The sequence below is a fragment of the Palaemon carinicauda genome, chromosome 15 (genome assembly GCF_036898095.1).
Source record: "Palaemon carinicauda isolate YSFRI2023 chromosome 15, ASM3689809v2, whole genome shotgun sequence".
Lineage (NCBI taxonomy): Eukaryota > Metazoa > Arthropoda > Malacostraca > Decapoda > Palaemonidae > Palaemon > Palaemon carinicauda.
The window spans coordinates 52270897-52294613 of record NC_090739.1 but is presented as its reverse complement, the minus strand read 5'-3'; the positions used below and the strand labels follow the sequence as shown (position 1 = coordinate 52294613).

The 23717-nt window shown below is 36.5% G+C and overlaps 1 protein-coding gene across 5 annotated transcripts in view; it reads left to right on the top strand.

The window, feature by feature from the left end:
* The window catches only part of LOC137654607 (protein kinase C, brain isozyme-like), an 854153-nt gene that overhangs the window by 585927 nt on the left and 244509 nt on the right, over positions 1-23717 (top strand). For all 5 annotated transcript variants that reach the window (XM_068388394.1, XM_068388395.1, XM_068388393.1 and 2 more), the window contains exon 3: positions 14837-14919. In XM_068388394.1, coding sequence (XP_068244495.1) covers positions 14837-14919 — 83 coding nt within the window. The remainder of the gene's footprint in view (positions 1-14836; positions 14920-23717) is intronic.

Genomic DNA, 23717 nt, shown 5'->3' with positions numbered 1-23717 from the left:
CGACTTCTACAGCCACTTACTACCTCCCATCCACCGCAGTTTTGCTACTACCACTTCAGATTCGGGGCAACCGCGAAGAAATGTGCCAAGGATTGTCAGTGGCCAAAAAATGTGTAAGTAGGCCATCGCTTGTGGCGGTGGCCTCCCGTGTTTCTAATCTTTTCTTTTTACAGGATGCAGGAACGGGCATGCGATTTTTGGTAGACACGGGTGCTTGTCGTTCTCTTTTGCCAAGGAAACTCTTCAAGGCACGACGTAGTCTGTCTACATCTGCCGACGTCCGCTTGGTAGCTGCCAACGGATCTGCGATACCCACCTACGGTTACGAGAACCTCACATTATCGTTCGGAAACGGTAAATTCAATTGGAAGTTTCTCGTTGCTGACGTCACAATGCCAATCTTCGGTGCGGATTTCCTCTCTCATTTCCACCTTCTGGTCGATGTCGCCCACCGACGATTGGTCAACACAGACTCGTACTTGTCGACACCTCTTCAACCCGCCCCCTCTAACCTCGCTCTCCACATCAGCGCACCCACGGATGCCTACGCCCACCTCCTCACGTCGTACCCGGAAGTTTTCCGTCCAGAACTTCGCCAAATGCCCACGGTTCCTGCCAAGCACGGTATTTATCACCATATCAAGACGACAGGACCCCCAGTCTTCGCAAAATTCAGACGTCTGGCACCGGAACGATTGGCAGCCGCCAAACAGACGTTCGCCGAAATGGAGGAAATGGGCCTTTGCCAAAAGGCCTCCAGCCCATGGTCGTCACCTTTACACATCGTTCTGAAGAAAGACGGCTCCCTCCGTCCGTGCGGGGATTACAGGCGCCTGAACATGCAAACAGATCCGGATCACTACCCCCTCCCAAACATTGCCGACGTGACCTCCTACCTGCACAAAGCGAAGGTTTTCTCTTCGCTCGACCTCCTGAAGGGGTATTATCAGGTGCCTATGAACCCAGAAGACATCCCCAAGACCGCCATCACCACTCCGTTTGGTACATACACCTTCAATTACTCCTGTTTTGGCCTTCGTAATGCTGGGGCAACGTTTCAACGTCTCATGGATGGCATCTTAGGGGACCTCCCTTTCTGTGTATGTTATGTGGACGACATACTTGTGTTCTCCTCCTCAAAAGAGGAACACCTCCGTCACCTGCGCATCGTGCTCGACCGCCTGCAACAAAACGGCCTTGTAGTCCGGTATGACAAGTGTACCTTTGGCGCCAACGAAGTGTCGTTCTTAGGGCACCGTATCACTCCTGAAGGAGTCCATCCCCTCCCTGAGAAGGTAGCAGCCGTTCAGAACTTCCCCGCGCCCTCGACCGTCAAAGCTCTGCAGGAATTCTTGGGCATGATCAACTATTATCACCGTTTTCTGCCAGATGACCCGCCTACAGTTCGCCTCTCTAGATCAGGGTGCCATATTTAACATGTACAGTATGTCATTTTTAGGGGGGGAGCCATGTACCAACCGTGTGTCATACGATTGTACATAAATTATTTTGTATATATTATGCTTGTATCTGCGCTCTTCCCTCGCACTAAAAAGAACCTGAATAATCATGTCTCCGGTTTTTGCTCTGTAACATTGTCTGTCTCTCGAACATGTTATGTCCTGTTGCCTTGAGGTTTTGTATATAAAGGAGAGTGTTCCTTAATAAAGTACTCAGTTGATTGCATCCTGCCTTTGAGTTCACAACCCTCTCTTGGCCCGTCACAAGCCACATTCTTTGATCTTCTAACAGTCGTACTTTGAGTTTTGTTAGGTTTAAACTTTATTCCCCATAATTTACAACGTGCAGTAATTTTACCTAGATTTCTATTAAGGGATTGAGCAACCCCAGATCTAGATGCAGGAGATGGATTTGATGCAAAGAGAGTAGCATCATTTGCATATGCAACAAGTCTGATAAATTCTATATTGTATTAATTTATATTCTTCACGTAATTTTTTCTGTCATTTTCATTCGATACTTGATTATGTTGTGGCGTTTTACATAATTATTTTTGTTTAAATTTTTTTTTATGGAATTTTGTCTTGGAAAAAGCTGGAGGAACGTTGAAGCTACTTTGTACTTTTATAATGGGCATATTCTATTTTTGCGAGGCTTCTCGGGGCACCGCTTGTCCTCAAATGTGTAATCTTCGTTATACGAATGACTTAAGTTCTCTGGCTGAATACACACAGCCCATCTAGGCAGTTGTTTTCTGAATTAATTTTTGTGCGACTATTCGTCGTCTTCAAGTGGGAAAAAATCTTTCATACTTGTCAAGTTTTATTTTTTCCACTCTATAGTTGAATTTAAAAGTGAATTGAAATACGTCTGGATGTATATGGCACCATTTCTCTATTTTGTTCCTTCTACTGTGTTAGAATTTTAGAGGATGGAATTAGATCTGTCATATATCAACAGCATATTTTAGAAATAAGGAAATAAAACTATTAAACCTAAAAATAAACTTAAACTATTTAAAGGAGGTCAGAGTTATAAATCATTTTCTAATTTTGAAACCATAGTCATCCCCGGTTTGAGATTGTTAGTCTTCCATTAGTTTTGTTTTGGATGAATCAAAGGCCAGTCCTAATGTGCTTTCGCTTTGTCTTTAGTTGGCATTATCCTTTCAGGATCTGTTACTGGTGAGACATATTCACTGCATCTCTGAGATGGGTTTATACAAACCAAAAGCATCTACATTTTAATGTGAAATCAACATTCCAGTGAGTAGTCAGTATAGGGGACCTACATCCCACCATTTCGAGTGGCCGAATTCTCTCTGATATAACTTGTAGATGTATTTCACACGCATTAACTCTCTCTCTCTCTCTCTCTCTCTCTCTCTCTCTCTCTCTCTCTCTCTCTCTCTCTCTCTCTCTCCGCCTTCGTTGGAAATCAAGAGATGATGCGTGGTTGTTTGTACAACCATTTCTCATTTGTATGAAGTTTCTGATTGATCTATTGTTCTGAAGTCTTGGTCAAGAGGAGTTAAGGACTTTAATTTCTTAGTAGTTACACAAATTAGCATCAACTATGATATTGTTACTCATCATTTCCTTTGGGCGAAAACAGTCTTTGATTTACTGTTTTTGTCTTGTTTAGGGAAAGTTAAAGGCACAACACTGTGGTTATACATATTGGCAGCAAAAGCAAAATAATGATAATAAGAATTATCGTAATCATCATTTCCCCAAAGTATAATCCCCAGTATCCTGGACGGGTAAAAACATGTAAATTTGTTCAAATAACTTCTAATGCAGTATATTTATTTCCTTATTTTCTTTCCTCACTGGGCTCTACTACTAATACTGGGCAGGCTGATGTTGGTTTGTGTATATAGTTTGAATCGTTTCATTTCATGTATTTTACATTGTTCTTTTCTTGTATTGAGCTGTTGTCTGTATCCAAATGCCTTGAGCTTAGAGCATCTTGTTTTTCTAACAGAAGCTACGAAACATCTTTGCTAATAATGATCATGATCAACATCATCATGTCTACAACAAAGTTTTAGCTTAACCCTGGAGTGAGCATAATATCATAAATGAATTTAGTTCAGCGCTGAGGATATGGAAGTCTTACCTTTCCATCAGCAGAAATAATATTCACTGCTTTTGTTACTCCAAATGACCAGTCATTCGTATGGAAAAGAATATTTCCGCGTGAAATTAGAGGAAATAAAAAAAATAAAGTTTAAAACATTAATGTAATACAAAACAAACCTAATATATCTAGTTTGATTATATTTGTAATTGACAAGTTAAAAAGCTTCCGATAACTGAAGCCCACTTTTGCTCGCAATATATACTTTCTGTATTTATTTACTTTATATAGTATAAATAATAGATTACCTTTGATTCGAATTAAGTTTGTCTATTATGCAAAAGCTTTATTAAATATCCGTAATTAGAATTGTTTTCAATTCATACTCCTGTGATTAAAAAAATTCGATTTTGGTCTTATGCTAAAATAGTTCCTTGGGGTTTTTTTGTTATGACTACCTGGAGTCGATGCTGCGATTTTTATGGTTTCTAATTGATATCATGATTTTATTCTCACTCATTTATTTTGCATTTGTGCGGAATATTGTAGTATTTTCTTTGAATGTTTTATATTTACTTGTGTGCTTCGTTGCATTTTCAATATTAGTTTTAATGTTGAAGTAACTCTCTCTCTCTCTCTCTCTCTCTCTCTCTCTCTCTCTCTCTCTCTCTCTCTCTCTCTCTCTCTTTGACCTTGGGATCGTTAGTGCACTCATCTGGCTATCTGACTGGCCTTTGTTCGAATCTCGGACCAAACGAAAAGGGACGAAATTACGAATGTGTGCGTTCCTTAGAATCTAATATACTTTTGTTTACCTAAGTGGTGAATTAGGTACCTAATCGCTAGTCGATCATTTCGGGTCGCTGCTATGGAGGAAAGAGAAAGATTGATAACGCCAAGAAGAAGTGGAGGTGATTGTTCGTTGCTCTGTCAAAAATGTATATCATCAAAATTGGAGGACTTGACGTATTCCTAAACCTAACTCATTCTTAGAATGGCCATTGTCAAGATACATAGAATTTTATCTATCTTTTTCTCTTCATACTAGTTTTCTGAGAGTTTATTGTGTGTGTACTGTATGTACTTCACACATAATAATTTTACTTGGTCATTGAATATAAGTTAGTTACATGAATATAAGTTAGTTACATCTTATCTTTTTAAAAAAATGGAATTCTCTTGATTATGGATATATGAAAAATATTAGAATAGATGTAAAGTAACAATGACGGTATAAGAAGCAAATATGGAGAGGACTGTGGATTGAAATTCTAGTTGGACGTTGACAGAATTCCGACAAAGAGGTAGATCCATTTGCCTCCAATGCCCCACCCACCTCCCCCAGCCCGTGCCACCTTCAGGAGGTGAAGTAAGACATAGAAACAGGCTGTCTTTGTTTCCAACTTGAAATGAAATAGCTGGTCTCGTCGGTTTGAAGTTTTTTTCTTTGCTCCTCGTCCGAAGTTCTGACAAAGTGATCGCTCCTGCCGGAGACCCTGGCAGAGCAATGCCATTATGCTAATGGGTTCCTTCTTCAAGTACAGCGTGACTTGCATAAATAGGAATTCGAATACTTATGAGCTCTTTGCCTCTATGTGAGATTATGTTGAGGAGGTCTTTTTGGACACATAGTTGTTGAACATTTGTTCCTTTTACAGATTATTGCTTCAGCAAAGATCATAATGTTAGGAGAAGAAACAATTATGTATCGATGCTGTATTTATATGAAACAAAAAAGTTTAGAATGTCCTACTTGTTCTTACCAATGGTAAATTACATCTTTATAATTTGAAAGAAATGGATAGCGTTAAACATTGGCATAAATGTCTGATGCAACTGTATGTCAGGTAAGAAGGACATTTCGTTCACTACCAATATTTTTGCATATTAATCGGACAAGAATGTTGAATTGGTCGTCTTTGGTAACAGAAGGATTTTAATGTATAGATTTGATTTCCCCTCGTTTTCTCCCATTTTCATGCCCAGGAAGAGAAATTGCGATATTCTGCCTTATAAATGTGCTTGCTAGCAAAACTTATGAGTTTGTGCGGCCGATGCTTTGCATATCTGCATTTCTTGGGAATGGGAGCCTGGAAACTTTGGCCGCTCGTTTTTTAGATGTGCAGAAATTTACCCGAATCTTCCCTCGCCTCTTCGGTGGTGTTGGTTGTGACTGTTTCGGTCTTATGCATATACTCATTTGAAAGTTATTTTTTCTCGATACTTTCTTATTTATTTTACCTTTAGTCTCTTTGGTAACTATAATTAATAACGTCCGTATTTTGTTTGCTTGTTATGAAAATAGATTTCTCAGATAGAAAAAAAAAATTATCAGCATTTTATTTTATTTGTTTGTAAGCGTTTCCCAGGTTAGTGCAAATTGAATGGCCTACAACATACATTCAGGGACACATATAGCACGTTTCAACTCACTCGTCAATATAATAAGTCCTTTCTTATGATTTGCCCAAACAGTGATCCTTTTATTTGATTGTATGGATCGATGTTCTTGATATTCAAATTGTTTTTCGATAACACACAAATATATACTTAAATTCCTTTGTTTCATATTGGTCAATTGCAAGTAAATCCAGGGCTTCAGGTTTCCACCCCACATGTCCTCATCCATTTGGTGACTTAGGCATCTTGCAGGGCCGCGAGAATGTTATCATTTCCAGCCAATCCGGGAGAATTGAAATTATATTTCTATGCGCCACTCATGAAGAGGCTCATCTGCCATTTAAGGGGTATTTTTCTCCTTTGGATTCACTACCCTTCCGTAGACGCCCATCGATAGAGGTCAGTAGTGCAGTGTTTGTTGGGGTATACCTCAGCAAATCCATGTTTACCAACGGTTAAATAAGCGGATGATCAACCTGGGAGAGGAACGAGAACTTTTGGTGTGGAGGAAATGCCCCCGTAAATCTTGAAGAAGTCACTGGTAGTAGGGTGACGGATTGGGTTTAAGGAGATAGACAAGATGTCTCTTTGGCTTTTATTCCTGCCGCCTGGCGGATGATCTTACTGGAAATAGTGAGGACCGGAATGGGCCACTTACCTTGATTAGATAGGCACCGTGCATCGCAAGGAACTGGCTATCCTTTGACGAATCTAGCCAATGAATCATCTATGGATTTAGTCAGTTGATAGAAAGAGAAGATGACAGAATGGCTCCCAGTCCTGAGCGTAGCGGGGTGCTAAGAACCTCCCGATTTATAAATACTAAAGGAATATTGAAAATTGGTAATTAGAATGTTAGAACCGTGAATCAAATTGGGAAGTTACAGCAAGTGGAGAAGGAATTTATGAAATATAATTTGGATTATATTGGCCTTGAGTGCGAGTGAAACACGTTGTAAGGGGATTGATAAGTAAACCTTAGACCAAGGCAATTTTATATATATATATATATATATATATACTGTATATATATATTGTATATGTATACATAAATATATGTATAAATATATATAAATATATATACATAAATATATATATATATATATATATATATATATATATATATATATATATTCAGGAAGGACAGATGGCGTTGGAAGAGAAGGGGTAGGAATGATGATGACAGCAAGAACAGAAAAGGCATTAACTGAGTGGAAAGCTGTAAATAGTACATTATTATTATTTGCAAAGTTTAAATCAAAGCAGAGTAATATGAGTATTATAGTTTGCTGTGCACCATCAAATGATTCCCCTGAAGAAAAACGGCTGGGTATAATTGATGAGATCCAAAAGAGAGACATGAAAATTGTAATTGGTGAATAATAAAGGTATAGAGAATGTGATGGGTGTTGAGGGTCTTGGCGAAGTTGCAAATGAAAATGAAGCACATTTCATTAGTGTGTGTTCAACAAACAAACATGTCATTGGAGGCACTCTTTTTTTTCAGCACAAGGACATCCACAAATATACATGAACGTCACTATGTGGCATTTACAAAAATCAAAAAGATCACATAGCCATTAATAAAGAGATGAGGAGGACACTTTAAGAAAAGTCAGAAGATATATAGGTGCAGATATTGGTAGTGATCACCAGCTCCTCGTTGCCACGCTGAAATTAAAACTGAAAGCACCCAACAGAACTGTAAATGGAATACCTAGGTTTGATACAACCAAGCTTTTGGAAGATGAGCACAGAGAAATATTTGCAATTAAATGTAGGAATCGATTTGCAGTCTTAGAGACTTTGAGAGACGACGAGCAGACAATTCATGAAAAATGGTGTGATATTAAGAACATATATCAGTCAGTTGGTGGTGAAGGTTTGGGACATACAGTTACAAGAAAGCCATGAATATCAAATGATACGTGGGATACTACAAAAGGGAGACAGAGACAGAAATTGATTGTTGAGAGTTTTCGAGGAAGTAATAACAATAACTAGGTAGTGCATGCTAAGTATTCCGGTATTGGTAGTGAGGTCAAAAGAAAAGCCAGGAATGACTGGAGAAAATATTTAGACAGGAAAGCAGATGAGACTGACAAAGCTAGGAATTCAGGGAGTGGCTATGGTGTAAGAATTGCTCATAGAATTATTAATGAAATCTCTATGGGGGTAAAGAAAAAGAAGCATATACCCTTCAACAAGAGACCTAGATCTGTTACAACAACAGAAGAGGAGGAAAGACAACGTTGGATGGAACACTTTAGTGAGGTTATGAATAGGAGATATGAAGGGAATAATTTGATTGAAATACCTGAAGCTGATGAAGACCTTGATGTGTCCATGAATGAATTCAATGTGTTTGAAGTCGAAGCTATTATTAAAAAAATCCTAAGATATAAAGCCCCTGGTTACGATGGAATAACTGCTAAGATGATACTTGCTGAAAATGAAGTGACTCCCAGACTACTTACAACATTATTTTGTAGAATGTGGCATGCAGAGGCAAAACCTGGTGAATGGTTGTTAGGTCTGTTGGTGAAAATTGAAAAAAAGGAGACCTGATTGATTGTAATAATTAAAGCGACATCACGCTTATGTCAGTTGTCATGAAGATATATAGTATGCTTATTCTAAAGAGACTAGAAAGAAAGATTGATGAAAAGCTGAGATATGGACAAGCAGGATTTAGAAAAGGTAGAAGTTGTACTGACCTAATTTTCATTTTTAGATATGTTATGCCGCAATGTGTAGAATATAGAAATCCACTTTTGATGACATTTGTGGACTATGAAAAAGCCTTGATAGCGTGGAAAGTCTTCCTTTCTTATGGAATTCCTTTAAAATACGTAAATTTGATTAAGCCGGGATATAAGCATAGCAAGTGGAAAGTCAATGTTTGTTGAGTCCTTTCAAATGAATTTCCAGTGAACAGCGGAGTGCTCCTTGAGAATGAGTTGTCACATATGTAGTTTATCCTCCTCATGGATTCTGTAATGCGTAGAACACTTGAATATGGTGAGAAGGATTAGAGTAGATTTTTTATAGGAAATTAGCTGACCTAGAGTATGCTGATGATACTTCCTTATTAGCAGAACACCACAGGACTTGAAATATCACATGAGGTTGTGCTCAAGATAAATACTGCAGAAGAAAGCCAGAGGTGATAAGAGCGTAATATGTAATGGAAGAAGAAATATCATTGGAAGGAGAATGGATTAATGAGGTACAATCATTAGAGTATTTAGGAACTATGGTCTCCAATGCAGGGTCATTAGAATTTGAGTTTAGTGAAAGATTGAAAAAAGCAAATCAGACAATGAGTAGGTCAAGTAAAATTTGGAAATCAAATTGTCTAAAATTAAATGTAAAAATCAGGCTATATATCAGTTTAGTGAGATGTGTGTGTCTGTATGGACATGAGTCGTGGTGTGACAATGAAACAATCGATAACAGATTTAGTAGATTTGAGAACAAAGCACTCAGAAGAATATTGGGAGTTAAATGGCAGGACAGTATTAGAAATGAGACTATAAGAGAGATTACTTGAGTGCCATATGTTGATGAGATCATGGTGATAGGTATATGGAGATGATTTGGGCATGCTTTTCGCACTCCCAAGAAAGGTTAGTTCACCAAACTTCCAACTGGGCTCCACAAGGCACTAGATGAGTTGGAATACACAGGCCTACTGGCTGAGAACTCTGAGGCGTGAAGTGGGAGATGATGAGTGGAGTAGTATTAAATTAAAATCTGAAGATAGAGACAACTGGTCGAAATCTAACTGAGACCCTTTGTGTCAATAGGCGTAGGAGATGATGATGATGACAATATATATATATATATATATATATATATATATATATATATATATATATATATATATATTTATACACATACATACATACACACACGTTTTTTTCTCAAAGGTCCTTGAACTAGATAATGTGATAGATTTAGATTAGGTGCAGTTGGATATTTCTTCGAATAAAAGAATGGACGTTACATAAAAGATGAAATAGAACGTATTTTATAATAATCTTCCGGCCCCAATAAAGGGTGAAGAGAACTGAATCTTGGGGCAAAAATGTAATGGACAGTGATCAAGGTAAAAGCGCCTAATCGAAAGGGGAAGGCCTCTGCAAATTGACCTGGTCTTCTATTAGGGAATGGAAATCCTGTAGTTAATACGATTAATCAAAGAACGGACCTTGAGTTGACTGCTCTTTTATTGTTACACAGTCCTTCAATTTGAAAGGAAAAGATTCGACGAAAATAATGAACTCACAAATCGAATCACATTTTCTGAGAGAACCTTAGAGGACAGGTTGATCAGAAGTAATAACATGAAATGTGAAACATTAAACGTGTAAGTTTCATTGGGTTGCTTTATTTTATTTTGTGAATAGTGTAAATGATAGAGCAATTGCGCATTATCCGAAATTAAAGTAAATTTTTTTTTATATTGAGTTAGATTTCATTAAGTTTTTTTTTTTTTTTATCGTTGTGCCATATGATTTATTATTTAAGATAGTTCATCTGTATTCTATGCAGGCTTTTGGTTGTTCATCCGTTGCGCGTGTTAAACGAATATCAGTCGTGAAAATTAATATCCAAAGAATTCTTCGGATATTGTGAAAAAGTTAGGTAGTCATCAGTTTCATACTCTTAATTGATGAAGGAGATTCCCCATTGCCTCCCGAAAAGGCTGTCCGTTGCTTTGCGCTATGGCTGGATATTTTGATAAATTTTCATGCTTGTGTAACTATGAATAATTTTGTTTATTTATGAAGGTTTAATATTATACTAAAGTTTGGCTTTTGCGAGCCAAAACACTGACAGTAACCAGTAATTTGTATCGTATTCAGTTAGAAACTGAAATGCTGATTTACCTTTCTCAAGTAGATCGAGTTTGAAGGAGAAGTTCATATGATACTTCCTTCAGTTTCTTGTATTGTAGTAGATGAAGCTGAAAGACGTTTGTTCCTTTCCCTCAAAATCTTGGAGCTTAATCGTCTGCTTCACACATTGTAACGGAGCTTAATCTGGGCCGTCTTCCTTGAGGATGATGGAAACTTAAAGTCGGGTCTGTGTTTCTTTTTGATGTCAAATTCCCAATAAACTGTCGCCATTTTAGAGGGAGTAAAGAATGCCAATTTTCTCTTGAGCAAAGTATTTAAATTTAGATATGCATATTAGGGCAAGTATTTGAATAATTACGTTAGTAGTTAAGTTTTTCTTTTGGATTTCTCGAGATTATGAGCAAGTGATATCGCTCTTAAACAACGAGATTAACCGTGCAAAAGAAAAGCCTTAATACGATTACCTATAGTAAAACACCTTCCTCATTAGGCAAGAGACGTAAAGGCAGTTAGAATAATTAGTTATTATTATTTGCATTTTTACGGTCGATGTCTGATTTGCTTAAGAAATATTTGTGTGAGGGTTTGCAAATATTTGCGAGTATTGGTTTTCTCTAATTAATATTAAAAGAGTTACTTCGTTTTGCTCATCTTGGTTTCTTTTTAAAATGTTTGGCGATAGTAGGAATATAGAAAATAGTCTGCGATAAGAAATTTATTATAAAACCTAGTGATATACTTATATATTGCCTTAATATGCAAGAATTACAAATCGTCACTATCATCGCGTGTAGACAGCCCCTTTAACTGAACAATAATGTTATTCGTATATAGTTAAAAAGTGAAACTTGGATAGAAATAAGATAAATAGTTCAAACAAAAACAATGGAATTTTAGGCTGAAATTCATTTAATACTACTATTGCTACAATACCAGTGGAATGAAAAGAAAATCTTCGAGTATGAATTGGAATTGTTGAAGTGATATGAGCCACCCACACCCTCCCATCCCCCGACATTCCGTTTTCTTGGTAATCGTCTTAATGGTCGAAGGTTATAAAGCACTTTATTCGGGAAATAAGGAGAGGACTAGAAGCCTTTTCTCTTTGTATCTCTATTCTTCTTTTTCTTGCTACCAACCTTAAGCTGGATGTTATAAACATTCTTTTATTCCTTAGGGAAGGAATGAATTCTTCAATCTCCCCAATGGCACTTGTTCTCTCTCTCTCTCTCTCTCTCTCTCTCTCTCTCTCTCTCTCTCTCTCTCTCTCTCTCTCTCTCTCTCTCTCTCTCTCTCTCACTTATCATTCTTCTAATCTGATGATAAATAAAGGAAATCGACGTAATGCATAGAGTAGATACAGAAATGATTGAGCCATAAAGACCAGTGTTCCTTTATGGTTTTAATTTTTATAATGGAAGCAAGGTATGGATCGTTATACATAAATTCACTCAAAAGACGCCCACTTCTATCGAGATGTACTGTAGATCGAGGGCTATTGCTTGCGTTAAGTTTCCCTAGGTAAAACAGGGCATATGGTTGGCTATTCAACGTCCCACCTCTAGCCTGCCGTTAAAATTTATTGTTAAAGGGGATACTTTTACCCTGAGACATAGGTGTATGGATCTGTGTAAGGGCGGGGCACTGGCTGAAGCTGGGCGCTGCTCTCTTTCGTAACATCCTTCAATTTTGTTCTCTCTTATTGTAGAGAAAAAGTCATTGCGCAAATTCAAGAGATTTTAGTGACTGGAGGGAAGTCTTCTTGTGTAAATAATTCCGTTGTGAGCCAGCACAATGTTCACCGAGAGAGAGAGAGAGAGAGAGAGAGAGAGAGAGAGAGAGAGAGAGAGAGAGAGAGTAATGTTATTGATGATGGGGAAAAAACGTATTGTGTCTTGTAATTCTCGGGTTATTGGCAAGTCGACGAATACATTCCTTAGCCCATGAAAGAGAACAAACATTACAGATGTCTGGTCTAGGTTGTACTCTAAAAAGAACTAGAATCAGATCTCTTACTACATTTCCAATGGTCCATGTTTGTTCTTTTACACTTCTTAGAGTATTATTCTATTTAAGCATGCTGCCATAGTTAATGGGACTTTATTTAGATTTCCATATAGATGTGCGCACCTTATCCTTTGAAAGAAGATAATGCAGTAACACTGCTGGTTTGATAGTTCCTTAATTGCTTTCCAAACGCTACCCTTTGTTATTACATAATATCGAAATATGAAAATGTTACCAAGTTTACTAACAGCCTTTACCCAAACATACACACAAACACCAAGATGTTTAGTAAAGGTTATTTTCAACAATGTTATCGACTGATTTTAGGCGTTTTTCTGTAGCATAAAATTCTCTCTCTCTCTCTCTCTCTCTCTCTCTCTCTCTCTCTCTCTCTCTCTCTCTCTCGTATTTATTCAATTGATCATGAATTGGTTTACGTTTCCTTTTCCCACACAAATAGTTTGTTTATCACTGTAAAGAGGCTGTAAATTATTGAAAGATATATTTGAATTATTTTAGGTGGCTCATTGCCTGGACGCCAGATGGTTGAGGATAAAATTCCCAAACTTCCTAGATTTTACCCAAATCAGTCGTCCTTGAATTTATGTAAATGTTTGCCTTAAAACAAATAATGGAACATTATTTATTCATCTCTTTGAATGCGTGTTCTCTGCTATGGATGAGATAACAATATGAGATTGCACTATTTATATTCGGAGGTAGGAAGAAGTCTACGATGCGTTATTTTGTCTTTCGTTTGACGAGAATTATTTTTTGAATTATTAGGGTTCGTATAAAATGGATTCAAATGGTTTCTCCAACTGATTCTCTCTCCATCGTTTGTTGCCAGTGGTATAATGGGGATGTGAATATTCTTCCTTGCTAAAACACTCGAGAGCTTTTTGACAGGTTTTTGACTGGTGAATTATAAGCTTGATTATTATTATTATTATTATTATTATTATTATTATTATTATTATTATTATTAAGCTACAACCCTAGTTGGAAAAGCAGGATGCTATAAGCTCAAGGGCTCCGACAGGGAAAATAGCCCTGTCAGGAGAGGAAACAAGGAAAAATATAATATTTTAAGAACAGAGACAACATTAAAATAAATATCTCCTAAATAAAGAGGAAGAGAAATAAGGTAGAATAGTGTGCCCGAGTGTATCCTCAAGTAAGAGAACTCTAATCCAGGACAGTGGAATACCATGGTACAGAGGCTATGGCCCTACTACCCAAGTCTAGAGAACAATGGTTTGATTTTGGAGTGTCCTTCTCCTAGAAGAGTTGCTTGCCATAGCTAAAGAATCTATCCTTACCAAGAGAAGAGGAAAGTGGCCACTGAACAATCGCAGTGCAATATCTGTGAATCGCTGTGTATTCATAATCCTTATAATACAATTGTAGAACGTATTATAATTCAGTTGGAGTTTTGTGTTATTAAACGTAATTAGCGGGTTGATTCTAATACTATTCTGTATGGGTATGAAGTTTTACTTGCATCCATGATACAATAAATATATATATATATATATATATATATATGTATATATATGTATATATATATAGATATATATATATATATATATATATGTGTGTGTGTGTGTGTGTGTATAGAGGTTAGTTTACCTGCTATCTATGTGTCAATATTTGATGCTTGAGTAATTTCGAATAAGAAGTAATACCATTCATTAATTATATATATATATATATATATATATATATATATATATATATATGTATATATATATATATATATATATATATTATAAATGATGTGTGGAACGTTTTACGTTGAATTCGGTTGATTTATTGTGTTTGTCTTTTCTGGAAGCGGCATATTGTTTGAAAATCAGTATTTTTAGTACGCATTTCAGTGGCACACCTGATTGGTGTGTTCTTCAATATTTCAGGTTACGTTTGAATAACAAATATCGTTACTGCTGTATACTATTTGCAAGCATTTGCATATCATTCGCCGTTTCATATTCTCACGGTTTTTTATTCTCTCATTTCAGTTTGCAGTTATGTGGTTCACAAGCGATGCCATGAGTTCGTCACCTTCAAGTGCCCAGGGAAGGACAAGGGCGCAGACTCTGATGTGAGTATTGGATTGTTTCCCCCCACCCCCCTGCTGAGAGAGAGAGAGAGAGAGAGAGAGAGAGAGAGAGAGAGAGAGAGAGAGAGAGAGAGATTGTGTGCACGTACGTACCAGCTTGCTTGCTCTCTTGCGTTCATACCTGTAAATGCTGGAAGGTGCAATAGCTGAGACAGACAAGTAGGCATGGGTATGATTGGCTGTCTCCCAGTTAAGGCCCAACTAGTAGTGGTTGATGTGATGCCAAAATGTTTCTGACGAGAAGATTTTGTCTCTTCTGCGTTATTTGTTTGTATATTTGATTAACTTTCTTACCAGGAGTATGTGGGTGCTTGGATGTTTCATACTAATTACTTTATTTCTGTGTTAAAAAAGTAATGTATGTGTACCAGATTTCTGTGAAATATAACGAAATGGTGTTTTCACACACAAGTTTTGTTAAGATTTTGTTTTAATGAGGAAGAAGCTGGTTGGCTGATATGATAATTTCGAAAATAGTAAAAATTATGCCTGAGTGTGTCAAAATCATCTTGAAGGTAGATATGTTGAAAGAGCTTTAGGCACTGGAAGATTTTTAATTTAGTATAAAGAGTTGAAACTCGCATAAAAGTAAAAGAACACGAGTAAATGTGAGATAGCTGTGCAATTTTCAATTTAATTTCCGTTTAGAAACAGACTAGCAGGTGCTTTAATATTGGTAAAAAGGTTGATAGGAAAGTAAGGATGCCGTGTATATATATATTTTTTTTCCGGGATGGAATAGTTGTAAAATTAACTTTGGAATTAAATGTTAAAATGATTAAATGATTTTGTGTATGAGAGAGAGAGAGAGAGAGAGAGAGAGAGAGAGAGAGAGAGAGAGAGAGAGAGAGAGAGAGAGAGAGAGAGAGAGATGATGATGATGATGATGGTGATAGGGATAAATGGGTGAGCAGAGAGAATAGTGTCATTAAGTATGGTGAGGTGATTGAATGTGAGGAGGTATTGAAAGTTCTGAATCTGAAGTCTACCGTGTGTTTAAACGTGTCCGGTTTTGTTCTCCCCCTAATAAAAACAGGTAATTGAATCTTTATTTAATATCCATAGAAATGTATTTGTACTTTATATCTTATTGCTTTTTTTAGGATACAATTTTCTGTAGTAGTTTTTAGATATCATTTCAGAAGAGTTTGGTACATTTTGCAAACAGCTGTGAGCAGAATGTAACAATGAGCGTTCATAATTGTCTTTACATGTTTATTGTAAAGGAGAATAAAAAGAAAAAGCTCATTACAAGTTAATTATATGTTATTAGGTTATGTCTGAATAAAACGTCAAAATGACGTTTTGTGTGTAGAATCGTTTCAAGTCAGACAACTCCATTTGAATAAAGGTAAGAGAATTTCATATATCTGTAAATAGAAATTTCAGTAGGACTATGACTTATGTAATTAAACCATTTTGTAAAGATAGTGAGAATCAACTGGACCGCCACTTAGTTAGCTGCAATATATGCTTGTAATGTATAGCAACTTTTAAGGAAAAGACTATAATATGAAGTAATATGATATATATTGAATATTTATAGAAAGTCTTGGTCACATTTACTTCTTGATAAGCTTTCCTATGAAATCTTCGAATGCGAATGGATGTGCATTAAACAGTTCCCCCTTCTCTGTTAAGAAAGTCAGGTTAGCAACCACCTCACTATTCCTGTTGTGTGCGTTCGAATTATTATTATTATTATTACTTGCTAGGCTACAACCCTAGTTGGTAAAGCAAAATGCTATAAGCCCAGGGGCTCCAACAGGGAAAATCGCCCAGTGAGGAAAGGAAACAAGAAAAAATAAAATATCTTACGAACAGTAACAACATTGAAATAAATATTTCTTAAATAAACTATAAAAACTTTAACAAAACCAGAGGAAGAGAAATAAGATAGAATAGTGTGCCCGAGTGTACCCTCAAGCAAGAGATCTCTAACCCAAGACAGTGGAAGACCATGGTACAGAGGTTATGGCAATAGCCAAGACTAGAGAACAATGGTTTGATTTTGGAGTGTCCTTCTCCTAGAAGAGCTGTTGACCATAGCTAAAGAGTCTCTTCTACCCTTATGAAGAGAAAGTAGCCACTGAACGATTACAGTGCAGTAGTTAACCCCTTGGGCGAAGGAGAATTGTAAGATAATCACTGTGTTGTCAGGTGTATGAGGACAGAGGAAAATCTATAAAGAATAGGCCAGACTATTAGGTGTTTGTGTAGGCAAAGGGAAAGTGAACCGTAACCAGAAAGAAGGATCCAATGTAGTACTGTCTGGCCAGTCAAAGGATCCCATAACTCTCTAGCGGGAAAGGATAGCTTCTTTATGTGTTTTCCTTTTGGATACAAGGTTTTCAGTGGAAAGTGTACAATATATGAAAAGTTTCAGGAAATGGAGAAGTGAAGAGGCTGTGCAAAATGCATTTTGCCTAAGTGTTTGTGACTGCATGAGTGCGTAGTCTTGCTGGAAAAGGAGCGGAGGAGATGGGTTAGGATTAAGGCCATATTGTGACTCCCAGAAGTTTTAGTGGAGGATGTGATGGGTCATATTAGTTTCGGTATTGCCTTTATTAATGCGCCTTTTTGATGAACTCTTCAAATGTCGGTAATGGAACATATTTTCTAAAACAGGTTAGTGAATGTAGTGTTGTAATGATGTAGGTGTATGTTACCTAAAAATCCTTATAATGTTCCATAGCCCAGAAAATACTTAACATATTAAAGAGGTCCGCTGATTATCTTCTGCTACATTACGCAGATCGAATGAGAATCATTTAGCTCGTCGGTGTGTTTTTTTACAAGTGTGAGGATTCCTTTAGATTCATTTATCATGCGAAAGTTTGACAACATTTAGTTGTGTGTTTTTTTTTTTTTTTTTTTTAAATATAGTCCAAGTATTTTGTTCCTCCTCTGGCCAATTTTTCTGTTTGGAAAATATATTTGAAAGTCTTTCCGAACATGCATTTGGAATTTCAACAATACTTTCTTCTGTACCCACTTCATGTAATTTTAATCTTTAAATGTGTTTAATGGTACATGTGTCCTCATGGCTTGACACTATTGACATATTCCCTTTGATAACCGCATCATTCACTTTGAAGTCTGTGAGGAAAAATTATTTTTATTTTCTCAAAAGGTAATTTTTATCATTTTGTCCTTTATTGTTTTAATGCACGAAGCCTTAGTATTTGCTCTTGGTAGTTAAGATAGGGAAAATTACTTTTTCCTATGAGAATTTGCAATAATGGAAACTGTCTTATGTCTCTAGTTGGTTGACTTAGGAAGATTTAGAACAATACAAGTCATTCAGACGAGAGAGAGAGAGAGAGAGAGAGAGAGAGAGAGAGAGAGAGAGAGAGAGAGAGAGAGAGAGAGAGAGAGAGAGAGAGTAAGTTTGGGATACAATAAAAGTAACATAAAACTGAAATTTGGACAATGGAGTACAAATACGGATTTTTTTTATTTTTTGTTCTTTTTTGTGAATACTCAATTCCAACCTTTTGTTTAAGCTAAGTACACGTTGGTTTTTCATAGAATACGAAATCCTACGCTTTCTCTCCTCCCCCAACTTCCTATTACTTCACTTACTTTTTACCACCTTTGTCAAAGGAATCCCCATTCCACTTCTTTTGATGGCCTTTGTAATCTTTTTGGTACAACCTAGGAACATAAATGGTTGGTTACCCTTAAGTTGCACTCTTTGGTGTAAAGTTAAAAGTTCCTCCTTTACTTAAACCAGATGGCTATGTCACAAAGTGTCCAAAGGAAAAGGCAACCATTTTGGTTGATGTCTTTGACAGTAAGCAGTGTAATGAGAAACTCGATCTTCCTCATTCTTGTTTTCTTGAGACTAAACTAACTGGTTTAGCATTTCGTTCCCGTGAAATTAAAACACTCTTGAAGGACCTTGATGCTTATGGAGACGGAAACCCCAGTGGTATTCCCCCCCCCCCTCACCTTTTTTTTTATAAAGACAGCTGATTTCTTGACTCCTAAGTTGTCATATAGTTTTGGTAAGTTACCAAAAAGTTATTATTTTTGCACGTGTTGGAGAATTGTAATGTTACTCTATTTGGTAAATGTGTTTGTGGTAATTCTAGCCCTGCTAATTACTGCCCAATTTCCATAACTCCCATATTACTTAAAGATTTTTATCGTCTAAATAGGCATGCTGAAGGTAAAAATCTGTTCCATAGCTTACTATTTGATTTTTTGCAAATGCTTAGAGCATGTGGTACCCTTACAATTTCCATTACTGTACAGAAATCCTTTGATTGTGGTTAGGAAGTTCGTATGATTGGCCTTGATTTTAATTATGCTTTTGACAATGTCAATCATGAGGCCCTTGTTTTTAAACTCAAATAGGTGGGGGTAGGTTGATCTTTTCTTAGCATCATTGTTGAATTTTTAAGTAACAGATTGGAAAGAGTAGATGTTGATTGGCACCATAGTGGGTATAGGGAAATATCTGGTCTTCTTGGGTTAGTGTTCTGGGCCCATTAATTTTGATGATATATACTTGTACACAGGTAACGAACTCGATGCATATGTATCAGTTTTATCTCCTGAATGCATATCTTGAAATCTAGCTAAATATAGTGCAGGTACAAATTATGGGGGATGAAGTTGAACCCTAAAAAAACTTAAAGTATTATTTTAATTAGTTGTGGGACAGTGTCATTTCAACACTCAGATCTCTGCATTAATGATTTTTCTTTAACTATACTGTATACAAATCATTTAAAATTTAAGGTGTGATTTTTTTTTTACTGCAAATTTACTATCGAGCAACACATTCAGTCAGCTTCTTTAAAGTCTTTCAAGATTTTCGGTGACCAATCTATTCTGAAGAAATGTTTTAATTCTACCATTCTACCATGTTTCGAGTATTTTTCTCCTGTCTGGTCCTTAGCTGCTGACTCTCTTCTTAATTTGTTGGATAAAAAATTGTGGTGTATAAGATTTCTTATTCCTGATCTTGATATTAATCTCTGACACCGTCGTTCAGTTAGTCCTTTATGCATGTTGCATAAGATTTTTCATAATTCTAACCATCCTATGTATTCAGATCTTCCCAGACTGCACCAACCTGTACGTAGTACTAGGTATACAGTTAATTCTAACAGCCTTGCCCTCTCCATCATAAGGCTCATCACTAAAGTAGTCTAGAAGTTTATTCCCGCTGTGACCAGATTGTGGAATGACCATCCCAATCAGACATTTGAATCAGTGGAACCGATAAGTTCAAACTTGTAGCGAATGTTTTGATATTGTAAAGGCTGACGCGACTCTCTTATCATAGTTTACATTTGACATATATTTTAAATTTGTAACCGATCTTAAGTTATTTTGTATTATTCTTTATTCATCACTTCTCCTATAGTTTTTCCTATATCCTTGTCTTTTTTTTTCACTGGGCTATTTTTCCCTGTTGGAGTCCTTTGGCTTATATTACCCTACTTTTTTCAACTGTGGTTGCAGCTTAGTTAACAACAACAACAACAACAACAACAATCATTAGAGAAAATTAGAATTGCTGAAGCAATTCTTAGAAAGAACTCCACACACAATTTGCCAATAATTTGCTCTTAGGCATATTGAAATAATAGAAAGATTGGAAATAGCTTATCATTGGGACTTAAACTACACTTTTTAACCAAGTAACCTGCATTTTATTGTCTAGGTTGCGTTGGAAGGCCTTCTAATCCCTACTTTTCAGGCTCGGATGAAATCTTGCGTGAAATCGGGCTGGCTACTTTAGATTTGTTCATCTCTTTTCAAAAATCAATTTTTAACAAAAATCGTTCTGTGACCTTAAGGTCAAGGTCAAGGTCATTCATATTGCATAGTTTATGTTGTCTCATGACCCTCAACATTTCCACCAAATTTGGTCCAAATTGCCCTGGTAGTTTTTGATTTAGCATCTCCCATTTTTGACGTCGTGTTATCTCAGAAACTACTCTACAGAATTGGCCCAGCCTTGTGCCTGCATTAGACCATGGTCCAAGGTATCTCCAGAAAAAATTTGATGGCAACTGCCGCAGTGGTTCTTGAGTTCCCGAAGAGCAATCGTTTTAAATATTTTTTGTTTTATGCATAGAGGGCGCTGCATGCACCTGCACGATTTTCTTGATTTATACTTCCCCGATATGGGTCATACTGCTGCTCAAGTTTCAAACCACACGATTTAAAATTGGCTGAGTTATTAGCGATCAAAAACCGGAGGAGAATAATAATAGTAATAATAATAATAATAATAATAATAATAATAATAATAATAATAATAATAATAATAATAATAAAACTGTACTTGTGTGGAGTTCTAATGATAATAGTAATACTATTGAAAGCCCCATTTTAGTGTGCTGATTTAGCTCAAGTGTGTTAATTGAGGTTGTTTATTGTGAACATACTGAGAAGACTCAAAGGCAAGAAAGAAAGACGGTGATAGATGTTTGTTGTAGAGGATGATGGTAAACAGGTTCTGGAACTTATGCAAGTGTACGTTTGCCTGATTTCCAAAGAAATGAAAAAAAGTGCATTAAAACTTTTGGGTAATTGTCTCCTTTTGGGTGATAATGGGCTGTTAATGACTTAGATCCGAATGATGACCTCGAGCGCATTTGGAGACTCGATTACAAAGTGGTAATTAGAGCATTAGACAGCACGGGAAAACTGAAACTCTTAATTAGAAAGTGATTATAAGGCTTAATGACTTTTTGAAATGTTTTAATTTTTTGGGTGGGGGAGCGGGGCTGGTATGGAAGGAGCGATATAATAGTTTTTACTTCGTTAATTTTTCATGGGAAAACCGGATAGGCTACGTTCTGGTATTTGAAGTTTTTTTTTTTTTTTTTTTTTTTTTTATAAAAGTGTCTGTTGATATCTAGCTAATCCATATTATTACAGATTAGGTCGTCATTTATCTTGTGAAGCGCAATATGCAAACGGACAAATCGATCAAAAATCACCCCCCCCCCCCCAAAAAAAAAAAAAAAAAAAAAAAAATATTTGCATATCTGTAGAAGCAAGCTTTTTTTCCTAAGACAAACACTTTCGTACCTGAGTCTTAGTCCTTAGTTGACCTCTAATCGTTTCTTGATTTATGTATCTGCAGATGGAAAAATATCAAGAATAAGAATAGAGAAGCTCGTCTAATGGAGAAATTCACACTCTCGTTTGAAATACCGAAGTTTTATAAGATTTGTTCAATAAACAATCTTGTTATTGGAGTACTCTTTTCCAGCAAAACGACATCCACAAATATGCGTGGACTTCACCATGTGGCAATTACAAAACAATTAAATAGATCACATAGTCATTAATAAAGAGAAGGGGGACTTTGAGAAATGTAGGACGCTATAGAGGTGCAGACATTGGTAGTGATCACCAGCTCCTCATTGCCACGCTGAAATTAAAATTGAAAGCACCCAAAGGAGATGTAGATAGAATTACCTAGGTTTCGTACAAGTAAGCTTCTAGAAAGTGAACACAGTGAAACCTTTGCAGTTTTTATGGGAATCGATTTGCAGTCTTAGAGACTTTAAAAGAAGAAGAGCAGACAGTTAATGAATAATGATGTGATATTAAGAATATATATCAATTAATTGGTAGTGAAGTTTTGGATCAGGCCGTTAAAAAGGAGAAAACCATGGATATCGAATGATACTTGGGATCTATTAAAAGAAGACAAAGACAGACATTGATTATTGAAAGTTTTCTAGGAAGTAATAAAAATTACAAGGTTGAGCATGCTAAGTATACCAATATTGATAGTGAGGTCAAAAGAAAAGCCTGGAATAACATGAGAGAATATTTAGACTGGAAAGCAGATGAGGCTGACAAAGCTATCTATTCAGGGAGTGGCTGTTATAATAACAGATAATGAAGAAAGGGAACGTTGGATGGAATGCTTTAGTGAGGTCATGCATATGAGATACGAAGGGAATAATTTGATTAATATATCGGAAGCTTATGAAGATGGTGGTGTGCCCATGAATGAATTCAGTGTGTTTGAAGTCTAAGCTATCATTAAAAAAATCAGGAGATGGAAAGCCCCTGGATACGAAGAAATAACTGCTGAGATGATATTGGCCGAAAATGAAGTGACTCCCAGAATACTTATCAGATTGTTTTGTAGAATGTGTTGTGTGTCAGAATCTAAGCAGATAGGATGGTGAGCTGACATGAGCCACTAACCTCGGCCGGGTTCGCTTACAGCAAGCAATCCAGGTTAAAGATTTGGCTTAAAAGTCAACCCAAAATATGTCCCTCTCTTTTTTTGTATTATATATCCGGGTCCCTAATGACTTCTTTAATACACATCGATCTATAATATGCTTAGGATTCCTGCATATAATGTAAATACCAGTTGTCTTATACAATGTCCCATTCGCAAACATTTCTTGTGGTAAACGAGACTTTGAAAAGAATTTTCCCGCTTAAACACTTATATTTAAATATCGTCTGCTCAATACTGAACTATTGCGCAGATTTTGACTGCTTCAATATAAAAAGAAAAGCTAAGTCTATAGGTTTAGACATTTAGCGTTTCTTTCGTTTTCCGAGAAATGAAAGTTTAAGAGATGTCTGGAAAGAGGCATGTCGACGGTGAGATGAACTTAACCTACGTCATGCTGTGATTTGCTGTGTGCACTTTTGCATGGATGTTATTGCCGACGACAATTTGGGGTTCTGCCTTTCGTGAAATATATAGTCAGAGGAATATAAATGCTTTGATGTTATCAATTTCTGTTCAAGGTTTGGTGACGAAGTTTCACGAA